The 19,772-nt window shown below is 41.0% G+C and overlaps 1 protein-coding gene across 1 annotated transcript in view; it reads left to right on the top strand.

The window, feature by feature from the left end:
• The window catches only part of LOC309550513 (uncharacterized protein), a gene marked incomplete at both ends in the record, with an annotated part of 141,269 nt that overhangs the window by 76,477 nt on the left and 45,020 nt on the right, over window positions 1-19,772 (top strand). The window contains 6 exons of the mRNA XM_082250876.1: window positions 5,444-5,624; window positions 5,717-5,842; window positions 6,946-7,068; window positions 7,528-7,647; window positions 9,937-10,062; window positions 11,215-11,334. Of these exons, the coding sequence (XP_082107002.1) occupies window positions 5,444-5,624; window positions 5,717-5,842; window positions 6,946-7,068; window positions 7,528-7,647; window positions 9,937-10,062; window positions 11,215-11,334 (796 nt within the window). The remainder of the gene's footprint in view (window positions 1-5,443; window positions 5,625-5,716; window positions 5,843-6,945; window positions 7,069-7,527; window positions 7,648-9,936; window positions 10,063-11,214; window positions 11,335-19,772) is intronic.

Below are 19,772 nucleotides of genomic sequence, written 5' to 3'. Positions count from 1 at the left end.
ACAAGGATTAGAAACAAAAACAGAGATAGAGGCAGAATTGAGGAGGTATTTCCAAGAAAATCAAACACCACAAGTGACACCATCTAGCATATGGGAGGCACATAAATGTGTAATCAGGGGAGTGTTGATCAAAATGGGAGCAAAACGGAAACGAGAAAAGGAAGAGAAGATTGTTGAGCTGCTGACACAGATAGAAGTTTTGAGCGCCAGTCATAAAAAATCAGTGGCGAGGGAACAGCTGATGCCTCTCACCGCGGCCAGGGAAAAATTGAACGAGTTACTTTATGAGAAGGCTATTCGAGTAATAGTGTCACAAAAAAGGCATTATTACGAATATTCTGACAAACCGGGCACTATGTTGGCTAGAGCATTAAGGGGACCCCAGAGAAGGACGGTAATAACACAAATACAAACAAGAGGGGGACAGATGAAACATGGACCATCAGAAATAGCGGAAGAATTTAGCAGATTCTATCAAGAGTTATATGACATTGCCTCATCGGAGACAGCTGGAGGGGGGGAGGCTGGCTTCGATGAGGCGATCAAATATATCAGATCTACGAATATGCCCACCCTAAAGGAAGAGCAAATCTTAGCATTAGAGGGGAAAATAACAGAGGAAGAATTAAAAGTGGCAATATCACAAGTAAAGCCACATAAAGCACCAGGCCCAGACGGTTTGACGCTGATATATTATCAGAAATTTTATGAAAGCCTAAAGACCCCCTTATTAGAACATTTGAATTATATTGGGGAGGGAGGGAGAGTGCCACTGGATTCGTTGCGAGCATACATCACATTGATTCATAAAGAGGGGAAGGACCCAGCGGCGTGTGGGAGTTACCGCCCAATATCGCTATTGAATTTAGACACTAAATTGTTTTCCAAAATATTGGCTAATCGAATTCTACCCTACATTCCACAACTAATCCACTACGATCAGGTCGGTTTTGTTCCCACGAGAGAGGCAAGAGATAACTCTACTCGAACAATCGATGTGATAGATGGCATGCGAACACGGGGAATCCCGATGATGATCCTCTCAGTTGATGCTGAAAAAGCATTTGACAGGGTGGCATGGAATTATATCCGTGCCACCCTGTCACATCTTGGCCTGGGAATATGGATGAGGACAGCTATTCTGTCAATGTATTCTAATCCCACGGCGGCGGTGAGAGTAAATGGCTGGTGTTCTAACTTCTTTCATATAAAAAACGGGACCAGACAAGGTTGCCCGCTATCGCCACTGATTTTTATATTAGCTCTAGAACCCTTTTTATGTAAGATCCGTCAAAATGCTGAAATAGAAGGAGCACAGATGGGTGGGGGACAGCATAAAGTAGCGGCCTATGCAGATGATCTTTTGTTCTATATAACAAATCCTGATAGAACACTCCCACTGATACTAGGGGCGATCCGAGAGTATGGGGAGGTCTCGTATTTTAAAATGAATGTGTCTAAGTCGGAGGCATTGAACGTGTCAATACCAGGGAATAAGTGGAATCAAATGAGAGCCTCTTTTCCATTCCAGTGGAAGAATAAAGCAATAGTATATTTAGGGATCCATATCACTGCAGATCCTAGGGATTTATTTGAGACAAACTTTATCCCACTGACAAAATCCATTAAAGCTGATCTACAAAAATGGCAGACACTAGTGCTGTCTTGGTTTGGGAGGTGTAGCGTAGTAAAAATGAACATCTTACCAAGACTATTATACATGATACAGGCCATCCCGATAGCAATTCCAATGACGTTTTTTACACAGATCAGGGCAGCTTTAAGGACATTTGTATGGGCTAGAAAATCCCCACGAATTGGTATACAGACCTTAACATTACCAAAGGTGAGAGGAGGGGTGGGTCTACCAGACCTAATACGCTATTATAAAGCTGCACATTTAATGCGAGTGTTGGACTGGCATTGCAACAGGGAACATAAGCAGTGGGTGCAAGTAGAAAAGGAGATCATGTGCTCTACAACTATCTTAGCAGCATGGACGCCTATACCAAAAGATGACAAGATACATTTACATCCGACGATCGGAGCGACATTAAGCGAAATGAATAAGGTACAGAAACATAGCTTAGTGGCACCAGCAATATCACCGATGACACCCCTGGCAGGTAACACCAACTTTCCCCCAGGGAATTCCAACGCTAAAATTATAGGACTAATCAAGAGGGGCAGGGTCAGATTATGTGATTTTTGGACCCAGAGAGATCCCCCGACGATAACAGAAATGCTATCTTGGCCAGAAGGAAACTTAGACATGCTCAGTGCTTACCAGATCAGACATTACTTAAAACAAATACAGAGGATGGGATTTACTCCACGCCCCCTAACTCCATTTGAGACCTTATGCAGGGAAGGGATCAGAATACCACATGCTCTATCCTATCTGTACGAGCTTCTGGGGACATCACAGGAGGGAAGACCACTTAAATTTATACAAAAATGGGAAAGAGAGTTGGAGATACCTCTAAATCAGAAACAGGTAAATAAAATTCTAAGACTGACACATAAAACATCGATATCAAGCAGATACCAAGAGATTAACTACAAAATTTTGACCAGATGGTACCGTGTACCAGCTAAATTACATAAAATTGACAGAAAACATCAAGACAGATGTTGGAGATGTGGAGAGGAAGGCGGAACGATGCTGCATATTTTTTGGACGTGTGCATCGATGGGGGGTTTCTGGGACGAGGTAGCTCGCTTTACCGAGAAGTTAACGCTGACTAAAATACGGGAGGATCCCGTGCTATGTTTACTACATGGCACGAGGAGCTCGGTCAAGAAATACAGGAACTCCCTATTGATGCACCTTCTGAATGCAGCAAAAGCTTGCATACCGGCTCTATGGAAACAAACATACCCACCTACAGTACAGTTATGGTTTACCAAAATTAGGGAAATATACAGGATGGAAAAGCTAACTGCAGCTCGTCTATGTATGGAGGAGCGATTTAGGGTAAGCTGGCAGCCATGGTCCCAATTTACATGCTCGGAGGATTATCTTAGACTGATAAGTTAGAGGGGATGTTGTGAGGAAGGGATGCTCGAGGAGATGGGGAAAGACATAAAGTTAAGGAGGGAGGGGGGAGGGTAGGGGGGGTCTTTTTTTTTTTTTTTTTTTTTTTTTTTTTTCTCTTAATGGGTGCTAGTACCTTTCCCAGACACCCCTCTCCGCGGGGAGCCAGTGGAGGGATCTTTAGGAGGCCTGACGAGTAACGTCAGGAGGGATTGTATGTAATGTACATAAGATGTATATAATGTAATAAGATGTCTGTATGTTTTGAAGGAAGCAAAGTATTGGTGTCGTGATATGAAATATGGTTCCTCCCCCCAATGTTAAAGGTAAAGGGGGGGTGGGAGGGGGGGCTCACGGGGGTACAATTTTCCCCTTTTTTTTTTTTTTTTTTTTTTTTTTTTTTTTTTTTCTCTCCCTTCTCTAAATGAGAAGAAGGGTCATACACCGCTCACTTATTCTTCCTGATGAGGAAGTCTTATAGGATGGAACACGATTGGAGAGGGACCCCCCCTCCTTGTGCTCAGGGAGCATAGGGGAGGGGAGGAGCCCAAATATGCGGGGGTTTTTTTTTTTTTTTTTTTTTTTTTTTTTTTTTTTAGCACTTAGAGAATGATCACGAGGTTTGACAAGTGTGGCACGGTTCGGGGCATGAGATTATAGGGAACACTATTATGTTTTTGTTGTGATATGTGCGGAGGAATTTATATATTGTGGGTGGGATGTGCTTTTTTTTTTTTTTTTTTTTTTTTTTTTTTTTTTTTTTTTTTTTTTTTCTCTCTCGCACCTTGAGTGCGAACACGTTGGTAGATAAGCATAAGTATGTCACGGATGAGGGTAATATACGAACATGTTTTTTTTTGTTTTTTTTAGGTTTCCTCTGAGTTTTGCCTGGAGGAATTCTTACACTGTGGGGGGGGGGGGATGGTGTGTGAGTTTTTTTTTTTTTTTTTTTTTTTTTTTTTTTTTTTTTTGCAACAGGAGGGATAACGGGGGGGAGGGGCCAGGAGAGTGTTTTGGATTGTGATTGTATACATGTAAGTAATAATATGTAATGTATTGAAAACAATAAAAACTTGTGAATTAAAAAAAAAAAACGCTTCTCCTCTAATCGCATTGTATGTCCTCGAGTCCTCATGCAATCCCTTCGAATGAACAGCTTTTTTTCTAAGCTGGGATCCCCATTAAGATATTTATAAATTGCTATCATGTCCCCCCTCAGACGTCTCTTCTCCAGGGAGAATAAATCGAGCGATTGCAGACGCTCTTCATAGTTAAGGTCCTCCAATCCCCTAATCAGTTTAGTTGCCCTTCTCTGGACTCTCTCCAGCTCCAACACATCCCTCCTGAGGACTGGCGACCAGAACTGGACAGAATACTCCAGATGTGGTCTGACCAGAGTTTTATAAAGTGGAAGGATTATAGTCTTATCTCTGGAATACATCCCTTTCTTTATGCAAGCTAATAATCTGCTGGCTTTGGCAGCTGCCGCTTGACATTGCATGCTGTTGCCTAATCTATCATCAACCAAGACTCCCAGATCCTTCTGCATTTTTGATTCCCCCAAGGGTTCCCCTCCTAACGTGTATTGTGTTTTTATGTTTTTAGTCCCCAAGTGCAAAACCTTACACTTCTCTACGTTAAACCTCATTTGCCATGTCGTTGCCCACTCTGTTATTTTGTCCAGGTCATTCTGTAGGATATCTGCTTCATTCTGTGCAGTTATTGCCCTGGCCAATTTTGTGTCATCTGCAAAAACTGATATCGAACTACTGATCCCGTCCTCAATGTTGTTTATGAATAATAATGCAGCAACATCCCCATGCACAGGACACCCAGCATTAGAGGTGATTTATTCTTACAAAGCAAACATACACCTTTGCACACTGGTATGCCAATGTTTCTCTTCTCCCTCACTCAGCTAATGTGACCCCAACGCTGATGGGGAGGGGCAAGCACGGATGCTGTGCCAGTGCCCAACATCCTTCTTATCAAGCAATTACATTAACTGGATGTTAGGATGCCAATGGCTAGAAGGTTGTAATGGTGCACAATGAAAACCTGTGGCTTTGTGTAACTGAAAGGCAGGCTTCATCCACCTGCTGTCTTGTATGCAATTTTTGGGCAAATTTTAGGCATTTCGCCAAGGCACCCCTGAAGAAACATGAAGGCACCCCAGAGTACCTGGGCACCCTGGTTGAAAAAGGTTGTCTTAGGTTCTTAAATACAGCTCATTTATACATTCAATTAACATAACTTTTTTTTACAAAGTGGATTACTGCCACTATATGAAACTTGTTATATCCCTTTATTATTAACATACTACTCAACAATTTCACAAACTTATAATACCCCCAATTATTGATAACTGTAGTATAACAATATTTGTAATGAATGTTTTATATTCAGACAGCGGGCTGCAATTGTTCTTCTGGATGGACAGGAGAGTTCTGTACTGAAGATTTAAATGCCTGTCTAGAGAAAAGCTGTTTTAATACATCATCCTGTAGAGACAATCCTGCTCCCAGTGATAACTACATGTGTTCACCTTGTCCTACTGGACTGTATGGCGATGGAATAAAATGCTATGGTGAGAATAAGATAGCGGGTTACCATAAATATGTACAGGTAAAATGTTAGCATACATTACCATATAATTGACCTAACTCATGTATTTTACAGGTGTTGATGAATGCTTTGCTAATACATCCAAATGTGAGCAAATATGTATCGATACATGGGATGGGTACAACTGCTCCTGTAATACAGGTTACAGAATTGATCCAGCTAATGCATACCGTTGTGATGGTAAGTGTTCTAAATATAACTGCCTTGGCAGTGTTCTTCTCATAAGTACCAAGCATTTACTATGGCTATGAAAATGAATCAGGTAATTCCAATTTTGATCTAGGAAATGTAATAATCAGGCCCATGAAAGGAAAGTACCCCATATCATGCTATGTTACCACATGATATACAGTATATAGGTCAGTGCCCAGTGAAGCATGAGAAAAATATGTTAACTGCCACAGATGTCCTCCCCCTGAAAATGCTAATTACCTGCTGACTCTCGCTTAAATTATTTTTCAACACTGACTTATGCATGCAGGTAGGAAAATTCAAGTGAAGTCAGAATTTTTAAAGTGTAACTGTGGGCAAACCACAAAAATAAATACTGTAAGGCCCTCTTCTCAAGCTTATACAGTTTTTACTGCATGTTTATTGTAGGCGAGCTTAAATAACGTGTATTACTTACCTTACCCCAGAATTTCCTAGGCTTCCTATCTATCAGCATCTTCACTTTTCTGATCTTGTGGCTCCCCCATTGCTGACATCATCATGTTCTTTGCAGAACCTGCAGCCACCACTGATCCTGTATTATATGTGATGATGTCAAGGACCTGCCCACATTCCGGTGTGGGAAAAAATGCTGCAATGGCAGCTTCTATGCTACCGAACTATAGCTTTCAGTAAGGGCATAGTACAGTGCTTACAATTTTTCTGGAGTGGATAAATGCTGTTCACATCACCATGGTGTGATGTGTAGTGTGGTGAGCTGCGGTAACATGCAAACTGCTGTGCCAAGACTTTAAAAGCTTAAAAAAAAAAGTTTAAAAAAGATTAAGCAGTGTAATGTGCTGAAATGCACGTCACACTTCTTCCTGGTTGAATTCACCCTGACCGCTGCTTGCATGGCAAAACACTGCATTTTTACCATGCAGGTTATTGTGAATAAATCACTTCTGGCCAAGACCACTTGGGGAGAAATCAAGATGTTAACATTTCTGTCCATTGGCTGTTTAGAGTAGTTTCAACTACAAATTCTTATGTCTTCATTTTACAGAATAGCTTATTAATTATGGCAACTTATTAAGGTATTCCCATTAAACCCTTATCTGTTCTTGTTCCAGACATTAATGAATGCTTGAACATATCAAGTTGTGCTGAGAATGCTGCATGCACAAACACACCAGGAAGCTATAACTGTCAATGTGCCAGTGGCTATAATGGAGATCCACGTATCTACTGCACAGGTGTGTTAACTATAATTTTTTGATACATAATCTAATCATACAAGCATTGGGTTCATGTACACCCACATGGAAGAAAAATATATTTAAAATATGTTTTAAAAAAACATTCTTTTTTTCCCCCAAATATATTTGAAATGCTACAATTTTGGCCATATTCAATATATTTCAAAAATGTTTTCCCTAAATATATTGGAAATATATTTTTCTTCCATATGGGCACATCCAGCAAATGCAGTGGGTTTCTTTACATTTTCAATGGCTTTACAAGAAAGAGTTTTACTTTGTGATAGTAATTGATTTACTAAAATGGAGGATTTACAAACATTTGTCCACTGCTTACATTTATTTGATTTAGAGAAAAAACATTTATGCACACATAATTTAACACATATTTTTTATATTTAGTTAAAGTTCTAACTTAATGTACTGTTTTTTCTTTTGCATTTATTACTTTCCCAGATACCAATGAATGTGCTACACCTTCTCTCAACAATTGTTCAAGCAATTCTCTTTGTATAAACACAAATGGCTCCTATAACTGCGAGTGCATCCGAGGATATTCTGGCCCCAACTGTACAGGTAAGGAAAAGCCCTCTTCTAACTCTTCATGTTGAGTAATAGTGACAGAATTTGTAAGATAAACCCAATTAAACGTAAATGTTGTTACTATTATTATATCACGAAATGTTATTGTAAGCCCTGACCGTCCCAGAATGGTTCACTAAACTAATGAAGAAGTGTGAAGAATGAAGAGTGACTAGGCAGAATAGCTGAGATGGAAGAACTGGTCCATAGATCACATGATATTCCCTCTAAATTCACTACCATTTGGTCCTACTGGATTCAATTTCAAATTACTGCGGGATATGCACAGCTCAAGTGCAAACTATTCTAATTATATTAGCCTTTTTTTGGTGACTTTTTCCCAGATTGCTAGGACCGATTATGTACTGGGAGGTGGTGGAACTTACTAACCTAGTCCTCACCACCATCAGACTCTTTCCCTCCTCTGCTTTTAAAGCCCTGCTGATCCCCCCTCCAACCTCTGTCCTCCTACCCTACTCATCCCCTCTTCCTTTCTCCATTTCCCCTCCTCCTTCCCCCTTACCACCCCCCTTTTTTCTCTCTCTCCTTTCACCCTTATTGTTGTATGTTCCCCTTAGCCTCCTTTTTAGCCATCTGTCCCATACCTCCTTCCTTCCTTCCCATTTTGAATGGACCTTTCCCCTTACCTACCTCTCCCACTAGTGTAACTATGACAAGAGCCCTATCATACACCCTAGCCTATTGGGCAGTTATCAATATTTCCATCTCGCTAGTAGCCCGCGGCTCTTTGCATAATGCTCATGACTCCATACCACAAAAATTGGTCTGTTGGGATTTACTTGCCTGCATTTCCTGAATGTATCTGTAGTCTGTTCCTATAAACAAGAAACTATGAGTGCTTTTTCCTTAATATGATGATGTACTGTACATTGTCCTTTCTTTTCAGTTTATTTGATGTCCTCTTCTCTAGCTATGGAATGAGCTTTATAATTCCTGCATACATTGTTTTTGTTCAGTATCAGTTTCAATAAGTCCTTATGGATCTATGATGAAATGTTATGTAAACTAGTTTAACTGAATATCACAGTTATGGCATATACAGTATTATTATAGTCTATGAACGTGGCAGTTGATTTACTTTACATAAAGCCTGTATACTTAAAATAAACCTTTAATAAAACCAGGTGCTTTTGATTTAGAATTAGTTACAATTGTTTTTTTTTGTTTTCTGCTGTCTGTAGCCCAGTGGTCACCAGTAAAGGAATTGAGGGGAAATTTCTCTAACAGGGACACATAGCTACAAGGGCACCTTTTATTAGAGTGGTTGAAGAATGACTTCTGTTGAATGGGAATGTTGGAAAACTTTTGTCAATCAGCAGCTGAAGCCACTGATCAGTGCATTTTGATAGCGGAGTCCCACTGTCAAAATACAATGTGCCAGTGAGGAGGATTCCTCCATGTTACCTCAATTGTGTGGATGGGGGAATCCCTTTAATTTTTTTTTTGTTTCATTCAGCCCACTGGGGAGCTTCAGGTAATCCCAGGATAACTAGTTAAAAATAGCCTAAAGAAAACCTGTCATGAGGAAAACACAGAGGCAGCTACTGCTGAGCTCTCGTTCAAAAAATTATACTTGCCTGGCTGTCAGTTGTTTTAATAACTTAATATTGATGGGGACAAGGGCCTCTTCCCGACAACCCTGGCCAGTGGTTGTCTGGGTCAGCGGGTGGGGGGCTTATTGGGATCTGGAAGCCCCCTTTAACAAGGGGCCCCCCAAATCCTGCTGCCCTCTCCCCTATGTGAATGGGTAAGTCCTTTATTCAAAAATAAAAATAAATAGTGTCCCCCAATGTAAATCCATTGTCAGTCACGCCACCCGCCACACCCCCGACTGGAAAAAAATAAAAAAAAAAAGTCTGCTCTTGTTACGTCACGGACTGGTAAATGCTGGGCCAGTGATGTCACTGGTGTGGCCCTACCTATTCCTTATATTGACAGCTGGTGACTCATTGGTTTTAACGACGTTGCTGCCTTGCTTCTTAACAACCAACTTATACTGCACCCTGATTAGGCAAAGATTTATCAGTCAGGGCACAACATTGCAGGGTGTTCGGCGAGGCAAACATCTGGCGAACGCCCTGCAAATTCGGGTGTTCGGTGAACAGCCGAACAGGCAAATGTTTTCAAAATCAACACCATCATTATAAGGTTGCATGTTCTTTACACAGACTGTGCACAGATTTATTAGTATTCTTACTAAAGAAAACTATAGTTATATACTTAAACATAAAAAATAATCTTTCTTTCTTTCTTTCTTGACAGATCTTGATGAGTGTTCTGCAGGCATCGCTGCTTGTGAGCAAATTTGCATCAAAACACCAGCTAGTTTTACCTGTTTATGTAATCCAGGTTATAGAATTAACCAGCAAAATCCTTATCGATGTGATGGTAAGAACTTATGTTTCACCAGATATTCCATTGTGAATATATTATTATTATCCGGCAGATTAATGGTATTATATGGGAACTGTAGCAAAGATGGACCAATGTTCATACTAGCTATTCAGATGTTTTGTTTTCCTACAAGGTAAAACCTGCTTTTTTTAGGTACTAGCTCCACTTTAGCTCCAGCTTTTTTCTTTGTTTCAGTTTTGTTGATCGGCTCTATTGTAGAGAGATTATTCTGTATTCTTTAAATAAACCACTGAGGATGATTTACTAAAAGAGCAGTAAATGCTCAAGTAAATAAGGTGATGCTGTGCTTACTTCAATTATCCAAGAATTTTTTTTTTATTTCCTGTTGAGTATTTATAGTGAACACAGCTTTGCAATATATTGACACTGAAAAAATTAAAGTGGATATCGCAGGACCAGCAGCCACCCTGGTCATGTATGGTTTGTAATGGCATTAGGGCCTGCCCACATTCTAGGGCAGAGAAAGGGGGGGGGGAACCTATAACAGGCTCAAATAGTGCATATTACATACCTTACTCTGCAGTCCCCAGACTTCCTTTCTGCCAAATGACAGTTCGCCTTAAGCTTCTTCTCTTATCTGATCAAATGGCTGTTCCCTCACCAAAAACATCATCTGTAATGTTGAACCAGGAGCCACCCACTGGTCTGGAATTGTACATGATGACATTAAGGGCCTAGCCACAAACTGAGGTGGGGGTGAATGCTTAAAGTTATCATGTGTAGAAAATGCTGTTTTCAACAACACAGTGGGAAGTTGTATCTGTCAATGTGTCATTGACTATAATTGAGATCCATATATCTGCTGCTTAAATATAGTAACAATATCTTTCTGATAAATAATGTAATCATACAAACATCAGGGTTTCCTGCAATAGGTTTCTTTATATTTTCAATACCTTTACAACATCAAGTTTGACTTGGACATTTAGTGAGTGATTTACAAAATCGTGGATTTAAAAACATTTGTCCACTGCTTCCACTAATTTGATATAGGGGGAATAAAAAATGATACACATATAATTTAACACATTTGAGCAAAGTAAAAACATTCTAGTGTCTTTCGTTGTTCTGGGTTATTGTTCTTTTTTAATTTACTCGATTTTTTTGCATTTATTTCTGTTCCAGATATCAATGAATGTGCTACACCTTCTCTCAACAATTGTACAAACAATTCTCTTTGTATAAACACAAATGGCTCTTATTCCTGCCAGTGCCTCTCAGGACATTCTGGCCCCAACTGTACAGGTAAGAGAAAGCCTACTTCTAGCTCAGTATTTGTAAGATAAACCTAGTTAAATTGAAATTGATTGATGCTACCTTTCAAAATTACTAGGAAGAGAGTGATTGTGCTAATGAGGTACACTTTTATAGCACAGGACTTTTATATTTATATATTTGTTCTTTTTTAAAGAGTTTTTCAATATTTATTCACTTTAAAATACTTTTTTTTCACTATTTGTATTTACTCAATATGAATGAAATATTTACTTATTTCACTTAGATTTACTTATATTTATGATTTTTTTTTATAATATAAAATATGTTTTCATTCAAGTGGCGCTGCACTCTTTTGAATTAACTAATGAGGTACCTTCATCCCACATGGATGACGAATGATAAGGCAGCAATTGCCAAATGGGAAAGAAAAAAAGAGGGAGAGGGGAGGAGAAACAGAACAATGGTAAATGAAAAGGGGAAGGAGGAAGAAGGGGGCAGAGGGATTTTAATGGTACCATAAGAATTGAGGTAAGCTTTTACCTAAAAAATACTTATTTGTTAACAAATATAATACATTATTTAAAATTGAATATTTGTTACAATCACAGATACAGTTACATACTGGTATACAAAGGTCACTTCACATATAGGCTCAAAAAAGCAGGTGACTGTGATTTGGCCTTGCCCGGCATATTTCGCTGTCTTATTATTGCTTCTTCAGGAGCATAAATCTGAGAAGAGACCAAATCATCCTGCAAGGACATGGAATAATCTAACAATATCTAATAATCACATGTCGTTCATTACATATTACATGGTAACTGCACAATAATAGGAAACAGCTCACCCCTTGAGTGTGGCCTTCAAGGGGACATCAACAAAAAGTAATCCCCTGGAGATTAATGTGGGAATGAAAACGGTAAATCACCCTAAATAGTGTGTTATAATGAAAAATGACAGAAACGGTTTTGGCAATAACATACCCACCAATTCTGTTGCCAACCCTCCTATATACCCTATTATAGTCCAATGAGAAGTCAGAAAAGGCAGCTGACAAATCAGTTTTTAATATAAAACTTATTAATTTAGAACCTCCTGCAAGGGGATCTATATGCTCGCTAGTATTAGATGGCAAATTTCGCTCAATTATCTCTGCCAGATATAGATAAATAAAATAAACCATTTGATGCATTGATCTGAGCAAGGGGAAATAAGGTAGAGTATATAAATGCTATGTAAGAGGTAAAAAATTTACCCATTAAAATACATACTAAAAGAGGTAGATGAAGGCAGAGAGCTCTAGAGGATAACTGAGCACTGTAAAGGGTATTATTAATTCAATAGATTGGTGATAAAGCAAAGGTCAGATCGTTCCTAAATCAGATAACATATAAAAATAGTAGTATTGATTTAATACACATTATTCATAGAAGGAGAGAAAGTCTCCATATCTGACTTAACTCGTAAATTTATAGGGATACTCCAGTATAAAAGTACCTTACCTCCTTCCCATCCAGAATAAACATAGTCAGGACAGATAGGGCTTGAATAGTGTAAGCCCTGATGTAACCCCTGGGTTGCAGCCTTTCAGGAAAGAACCTAATATGTAGCTAGGAAGTATAGGGCTCAGATAGTGATGGCCCAATGTAACCCCTGGGTTGCAAGCTATAAAGGATGATAGTCTCAATTATAATGAAATAAGTCGTGCAACAGTTCTATGGTTTTGCATAATGTTCCCCGCTATTGAATACCTCAGTGTCTGTGATCTTCCGATGCCTTCCCACCAACTAGACGCTGAGTGCGGCTGTGGCGTCTTATATTTCATTCCAACCTGACACATCATATCCAGCATGCACCAGAAGTGATGATGTTTTGGGCCCAATCCCTAACTGCGCATATGTCACAATGGCGCATGCGCAGTGCAAAAACGAAACTGCTGTGGATGGAGCAGTCACTCCACGAAAGGGTCCATAGAACGAGGGAAGGGGGCAGGACAAGTCGTTCTACCAACCACCTCCGACAAGGGAGCACACATTAGTCCCCAGGAGACTACAACGTTCCCCCTAGTGGTGGAAATATGCATCACAGGGTGAAAACCAAGACCATCCTACACAGCACCCAGCAACATGCAATAATCCCACTGTAAGTAAAAAAGGAAAAATATAAATAAATAAGAATGAAAATGAAAATTGATAATAGAAATAAAAATAAACTGACAAAGCATAATATCATATAAAGATAGGACATTTTAACAAGATAAATAGAAAGCAAAAAGAATAATAACACAGTGATTATGCAAATGTATATCTACAATATGACCATCCAGAAAATCATGGCATTAACATGGGTGGCAAAGCTGAAAATTCCAAGATCCACATCAAAGCCGCAATTTCACATATTATCATCCAAGCCAAAGGCCTGTATACTTCCCAGTTGTAAAGACATCAGATGCAAGCATCAACCAGTAATACTGTCTATTATAAAGTGTATATGTGCTAGTGCGCTCAAAATAATTAAATTAAACCAAAATGTTTATACTCAAACAAAAATATGAATGTTATGAATTCATTTAACCTTGTACAATGATTTAAAAATATAACAAGTGCTGAAGTGCATACAATTGTAAACTGTTAAACAACAATGCTTAAATTAAAATGATAATACATATATCTGACACACAAAAGTGCAAAATGCTTAGTGCATGAAAATAAATATATCTGCGACTCCAGTGATAATAATCCTGTGACACATCCAGCGTCTGGATGATAAGAAAATATAGTTTGTCTTGCATGCACAGGTGTATCTTAATTAAGGTGAATTTATGAAGATCTCAAAGTCTTTGAATTATAAAATATTTTGAAAGCTCAGATGCTCAGATAAATTAGTGCTGACTGGATTCACACCCCAAAAACTTTCTTCGGTGCTGCATGCAACCCCCAGATGTCCACACACAAACGTCAGATGGCAGCTTGCCAGAAAGGCGTTTAAATCAGCATAAATATCAAGAGCCTCATAAGAGAGATAGCCCCACTTCAGGGAAAGGATTCCTTCCAGCGACAATACCCCTTCAATTCTGAGTAATGCAGATGGAATTCAGAACAATCCACTACCCAGAGGAAGGTACTAAAATTTGAAACGATAGATCATTGAAATGATAGACAAAAAGACAAACGCTTCCTCCATCCTAAGTAGGTCTCCAATGCGTTCGCGCGTTAACATGTGGATGAATGAAAGAGATGGATAGTGCATTATCCTAAAAAACTCTTTATTGTAGATAAAAGAATCGCACTTACATTAAAGATGAAATACTCCAGCATAAATTATCATGCACGGCCGCCTGCAGTGCGGACCACGCCAGAGTGACGATGCAGCTTCTCCACCCGACGCATGTTTCCCCTCAGAAGGCATCAACTGGGAGCACATTCATTGATATCTGGAACAGAAATAAATGCAAAAAAATCCAGTAAATTAAAAAAGAACAATAACCTAGAACAACAAAAGACACTGGAATGCTTTTTACTTTTCTCAAATGTGTTTAATTATATGTGTTTCATTTTTTATTTCCCTATATCAAATTAGTGTAAGCAGTGGACAAATGTTTTTAAATCCATAATTTTGTAAATCACTCACTAAATATCAAAGTCAAACTCGTTGTTGTAAAAGGTATTGAAAATATAAAAAAAAACTATTGCAGGAAACCCTGATGTTTGTATGATTACATTATTTATCAGAAAGATATTGTTAATATAAGTATGCAGCAAATATATGGATCTCTTGCTGGGCGCAGGAACTCGCATCTGCGGGTAAAAATTCCATACAAATTTTGAAATCGCATGTACTTGTCATACAGGTGCAGAAAAATTGGGCCTTGGTTGTTGGTGGTGCCTGAACAACGCAACCCCTCACAGTTACTCTTGCTGGGCGCAGGAACAGGCCCCCTGCTGGTAATAATTCCATACAAATTTTGAAATCGCATGTACTTGTCATACAGGTGCAGAAAAATTGCGCCTTGGCTGTTGGTGGTGCCTGAACACTGCAACCCCTCACAGTTACTCTTGCTGGGCGCAGGAACAGGCCCTGCTGGTAAAAAGTGCATACACATTTTGAAATCGCATGTACTTGTCAAACAGATGCAGAAAAATTGGGCCTTGGTTGTTGGTGGTGCCTGAACACAGCAACCCCTCACAGTTACTCTTCCTGGGCACAAGAACGGGCCCTGCTGGTAAAAATTCCATACCAATTTGTAATTGGCAAAGATCAAGTGTTGTATGTGTCCTTATCAGTGATCTAGTGGGGGCGCTGTGCTGTCATCTGACCTGGCCAAGGTTGGGTGTCGGCTATGCAAACCTGCTGGAGTGGTGAGGACCTGGAAGGTTAGTATCAGCAGGAACTGAAACTGACATTAGGCATTTGGTGTTGGTGGTGCCTGAACAACGTAACACCTCATAGTTACTCTTGCTGGGTACAGGAACGGGACTTGATGGTAAGAATTCCATACAAATTTGAAAACGCATGCACTTGTCATACAGGTGCCAAAAATTGGGTCTTTGCTGTTGTTGGTGCCTGAACACCGTAACCCCTCACAGCTACTCTTGCTGGGCGCAGGGCAAAATTACATACAACATTTAAATTGTATGCAGCTGTCATACAAGCGCAGAAAAATTAGGCCTTGGGGGTTGGTGGTGACCTAAACCAAAAACATTGTTGGAAGCTAGCAGAATCAAGGCTGAGGATTAGGATAGGCAGCATATGCAGTCTTCAAGGGATGGCAGACTCCCTAGAAAATTCAATCAGTTACATCAGCATCAGGGGCTTGATAGCTACTGTTGATCCAGGACTGATTAATTTTGATAAAAGTCAGCTGGTCAACAGAGTCTGGACAGACACACTCTTTTGTCCGTCACAAAACCTCCAGCAGCACTGAACGTTCGTTCAGAAAGCACACTGGAAGCAGGACAGGCCAGTAGCTCCATTGCATGTTGAGCAATCTTGCCAGTGGTCCATCCTGAAGACCCAGTAACCCAGTGGATGCTCAGTTGGAAAGGTCTCCAAGTCAGCTCTTGCCCCTAGATAATCATGCACTATATGATGGAGACGCTGCCGATGGTTGCTTAAACCTAACAGCCATGGGTGCTGCTGAGGACTAAAGAACTGTTTAAAGGTATCGGTCAGCCGGCCGCCTTCTGCACCACTCCTCCTTTGGCTGAACGATGCCTAAGAAACAAGTCCAGAGAATGTTGACCTCCCAGTGTCTGGAAAGGTGTTACACTAATTTTTTTTCAAGGCCTCCTCAAGATGTTTCATCCTCTGCTCCCTATGCGAAGGCAGGATGAGCTCTGCAACTTTACCCTTGTAACGTGGATCAAGAAGGGTTGCCAACCAGTAATTATCCCTCTCCTTGCTAGCACAAATCCTCTGGTCCTTTTGCAGGCTTTGCAGAATCAGGGAGCCCATGCAATGTCTTACCTTACAGAGCTGACAGACTCTCTGCCCTGGCGTGACTCTTATCCCCTAGACAGACCAACTGAAGCACTATATGGCATTTTTTAGCATGACTGCTTGCGCAGCCCCTTGAATGCTTAGAGAGCACTGCTGCTTCAGAGGACAATTCAGCAGAAGAGGACATAGAGGAAGAAGAAGAAGCAGAGGAGGTGGAGTAGCCAGATGTGGCAGAACCAGCACCAGCTTTTTGCAGGCGTGGTGGAAAAACAAGCTGCAACACTGAACCCTGTCCTGCATCCTTCGCAGCTGACAGTAGAGTTACCCAGTGCACCATGAAGGAAATTTAACGTCCCTATCCATGCCTGCTGGACCAAGAGTCAGCAGTAATGTGAACCTTCCTGCTGACTGCTCTGTTCAACGAGGCCAAAACACTACCTTCCACATGATGGATGGCCTTATGCGGAAAAAAATGTCTTTTTTGGAGCCTGCCACTGTGGCACAGCACATTCCACAAATTCACAAAAGGGGGCAGAGTCTACCAGATGAAAAGGCAGGAATTGTAGAGCTAGTAATTTGGCCAAGCTAGCATTAAGACTCTGAGCATGTGGATGGCTGGGACAGTATTTTTTTCTATGGTTCAGCAACTGGGGTAGTGAAATTTGCCTGCTGGTGAAATCAAGAGGTGGTGTACTGCTAGCAGATTGGGTGCAAGTCTCTATGGCACTCATTGCTATACCATCATCCCTCTCAATGCAGGCTTTTGAGAAGATATGAGGTTTAGTAGGGTTAGAGATCTGAGATGAGGAGCAAGGTGAAGTATGCTTGTTTTTATCTTGTGGCTCTTTCAGTTGCTGTTGACAACAGACTGCATGGCATGTCATCATATGTCTTGTCAAGCATGTGGTGCCCAAGTGGCTGGTGTTCTGGCCACGCTTTATCCGCTACTGCACGTGTTGAAAAAAGTCTACACTAATGAACTTTTGGAAGTCCGCGGTGAGTTTGCAGCACCCTGCACCTGTGGAGCTCTGTGGTGTGATACAATAGGTTGGCTACTCCTATGGTGGCCCCTGGAGTGCATCCTGCCTCTTTGGAGTTGTGCCAACTCCTCCTCCTTCCCCTCACTTTCCTCCTCTTTTCTCTCAGGCACCCAAGTACAGTCAGTGACCTCATCATCCCCTCCCTCTTCATCACTGGAGCAAACTTGGCAATATACTGCAGCTGTGGCCAAGGACCAGTACTGGGTGGCAATGTACTTAGACCCCCGGTACAAACAAAAAATGGCGGAATTGTTACCACAATCACAGAGGGCGGTCAGAATGCAATGCTTCCAGGCCTTGCTGCGGGAAATGGTGCATTCTGCTTTTGCGTGCACTGGCAGAGGAATTTCCAGTCACAGAGAGACAGTTGCGGGTAGCAATCCAACAGCGCCTGCAAGAAGAGGGCGGTTTTAAGATGTCTTGGTCACTTCAGATATGAGATCCTTCTTTCAGCCAAACTATCGACAGCTGTACTAATCAATGGGTCTGTAAAGGTTCCGCCAAATTGTGGAATGAATGAGGACCCATTTTACAGATGTGTGAATGGATCCTATATGTATTTGATATGTATTTACCGGCTGCTGTCAGTTCTGGCTGATTTATGAAAAAAAAAATAATAATTTTTTGCTGTAAAAAAATAAATAAAAATTTAGGGCAACTTTTCCAACTGCAATACTTCTGTTATGACATTGTCCATGTGCTGGGACTATTTGTGCACAGCTAGTACGTCTTTTGTGGCTGCAAATATGACCTAAAGGTTTTTAAAGTTCGCCTCCCATTAAAGTCAATGGGGCCTGCCGCAAACTTGTGGTTTGCAGACTTTTGAGAAAATTTCCGGCTGACGTTCACGAACCGCCCCAGCCGATGTTCGTCCATCACTAGTCCCCTTCCTGGGCAGATCCTTAGGCAAGATCCTCTGTACTCATGATACTGCTTTCCAGATTCTCGCAGGGCCTCAATTCCTCCAGTCATCTCTCCTGGACCTCTGGGCTCAGCTCCACACCTATGGCTCCTCAGGCCGACCGCCTGCGGCCACATACCAACCGCTGCAGAAGAGAATGCAGGCGCCACCCTCCTTCTGGAACTCTGCTGCCTGCCAAAGACCTCGTGCCCACATGCCCCTGGCTTTTTATACCCCACCCCACAGTGCACCAAGACAGCGTCTGTGCCAATCCCTGGGGCTGTATCAAAGCCTGTGTCCTCATTGGCCAGGTTTCCTCTACTGTCCAATGTGCCTCCATATTGGGCACAGCAGGGACACCCCCTCAGACCATATGAATCATTCACTGGGCACACTGAGCAGACCTAACTCACAGATCCTGCTCCCTGTTAAACAGAGTGCAATATAGAATTTATCTGCTGCTCCTCTGAGCCAAAAACTATACTCACTCTCTAGCACCTACCTAGGACGGTGCTACAGTAGCAAAGTGTCATTTCTTCAGAGTTGTCACATGAAAAGATATAATAAAATATATACAAAAATGTGAGGGGTGTACTCACTTTTGTGAGATACTATCTATTTATCGGGTGTTCTCACTTTTGTGAGATACTAACCATCAATCCATCTATCTTGAAGTGCACAGGTTCACAGGAAAAACAAACAAGAATAAGTGTTCTGTAAAATGTAGTTTCAGAGGTCATGAGCAAGGTTATACCCAAGGACTTGGTAATCACAGAGCGTGCTGTCTGCGTGCTGCAGGGGATGTGTGGGCAGCGCAAGAATGGGGCGAGGTCTAAGTACGCCCTCCCGGCAATTTAAGTCCACGCAGTAGCCATCTTTCGGCTATAGCGTGGGCATCAAGTGGTTAAGCGCTAAATATGCCTAGTGTTAATGTGTGTTTAGACGTGTTTATGAGCGCCAAATGTTTTTTCTACCATAACGCTGCTGTTCCTGAATGCACTGGCAGTGGGTTTTTATCTGCCTCTAAATGTCTATGTGCATGGACACATTTACTAAAATTGAAGAGTGCAATAACGGGTGCAGCT

Source organism: Pelophylax lessonae, assembly GCF_965119305.1.
Source record: "Pelophylax lessonae genome assembly, chromosome: 3".
NCBI classification, from domain to species: domain Eukaryota; kingdom Metazoa; phylum Chordata; class Amphibia; order Anura; family Ranidae; genus Pelophylax; species Pelophylax lessonae.
The sequence above is the reverse complement of the archived record's forward strand: the minus strand, read 5'-3'. Positions and strand labels throughout refer to the sequence as shown.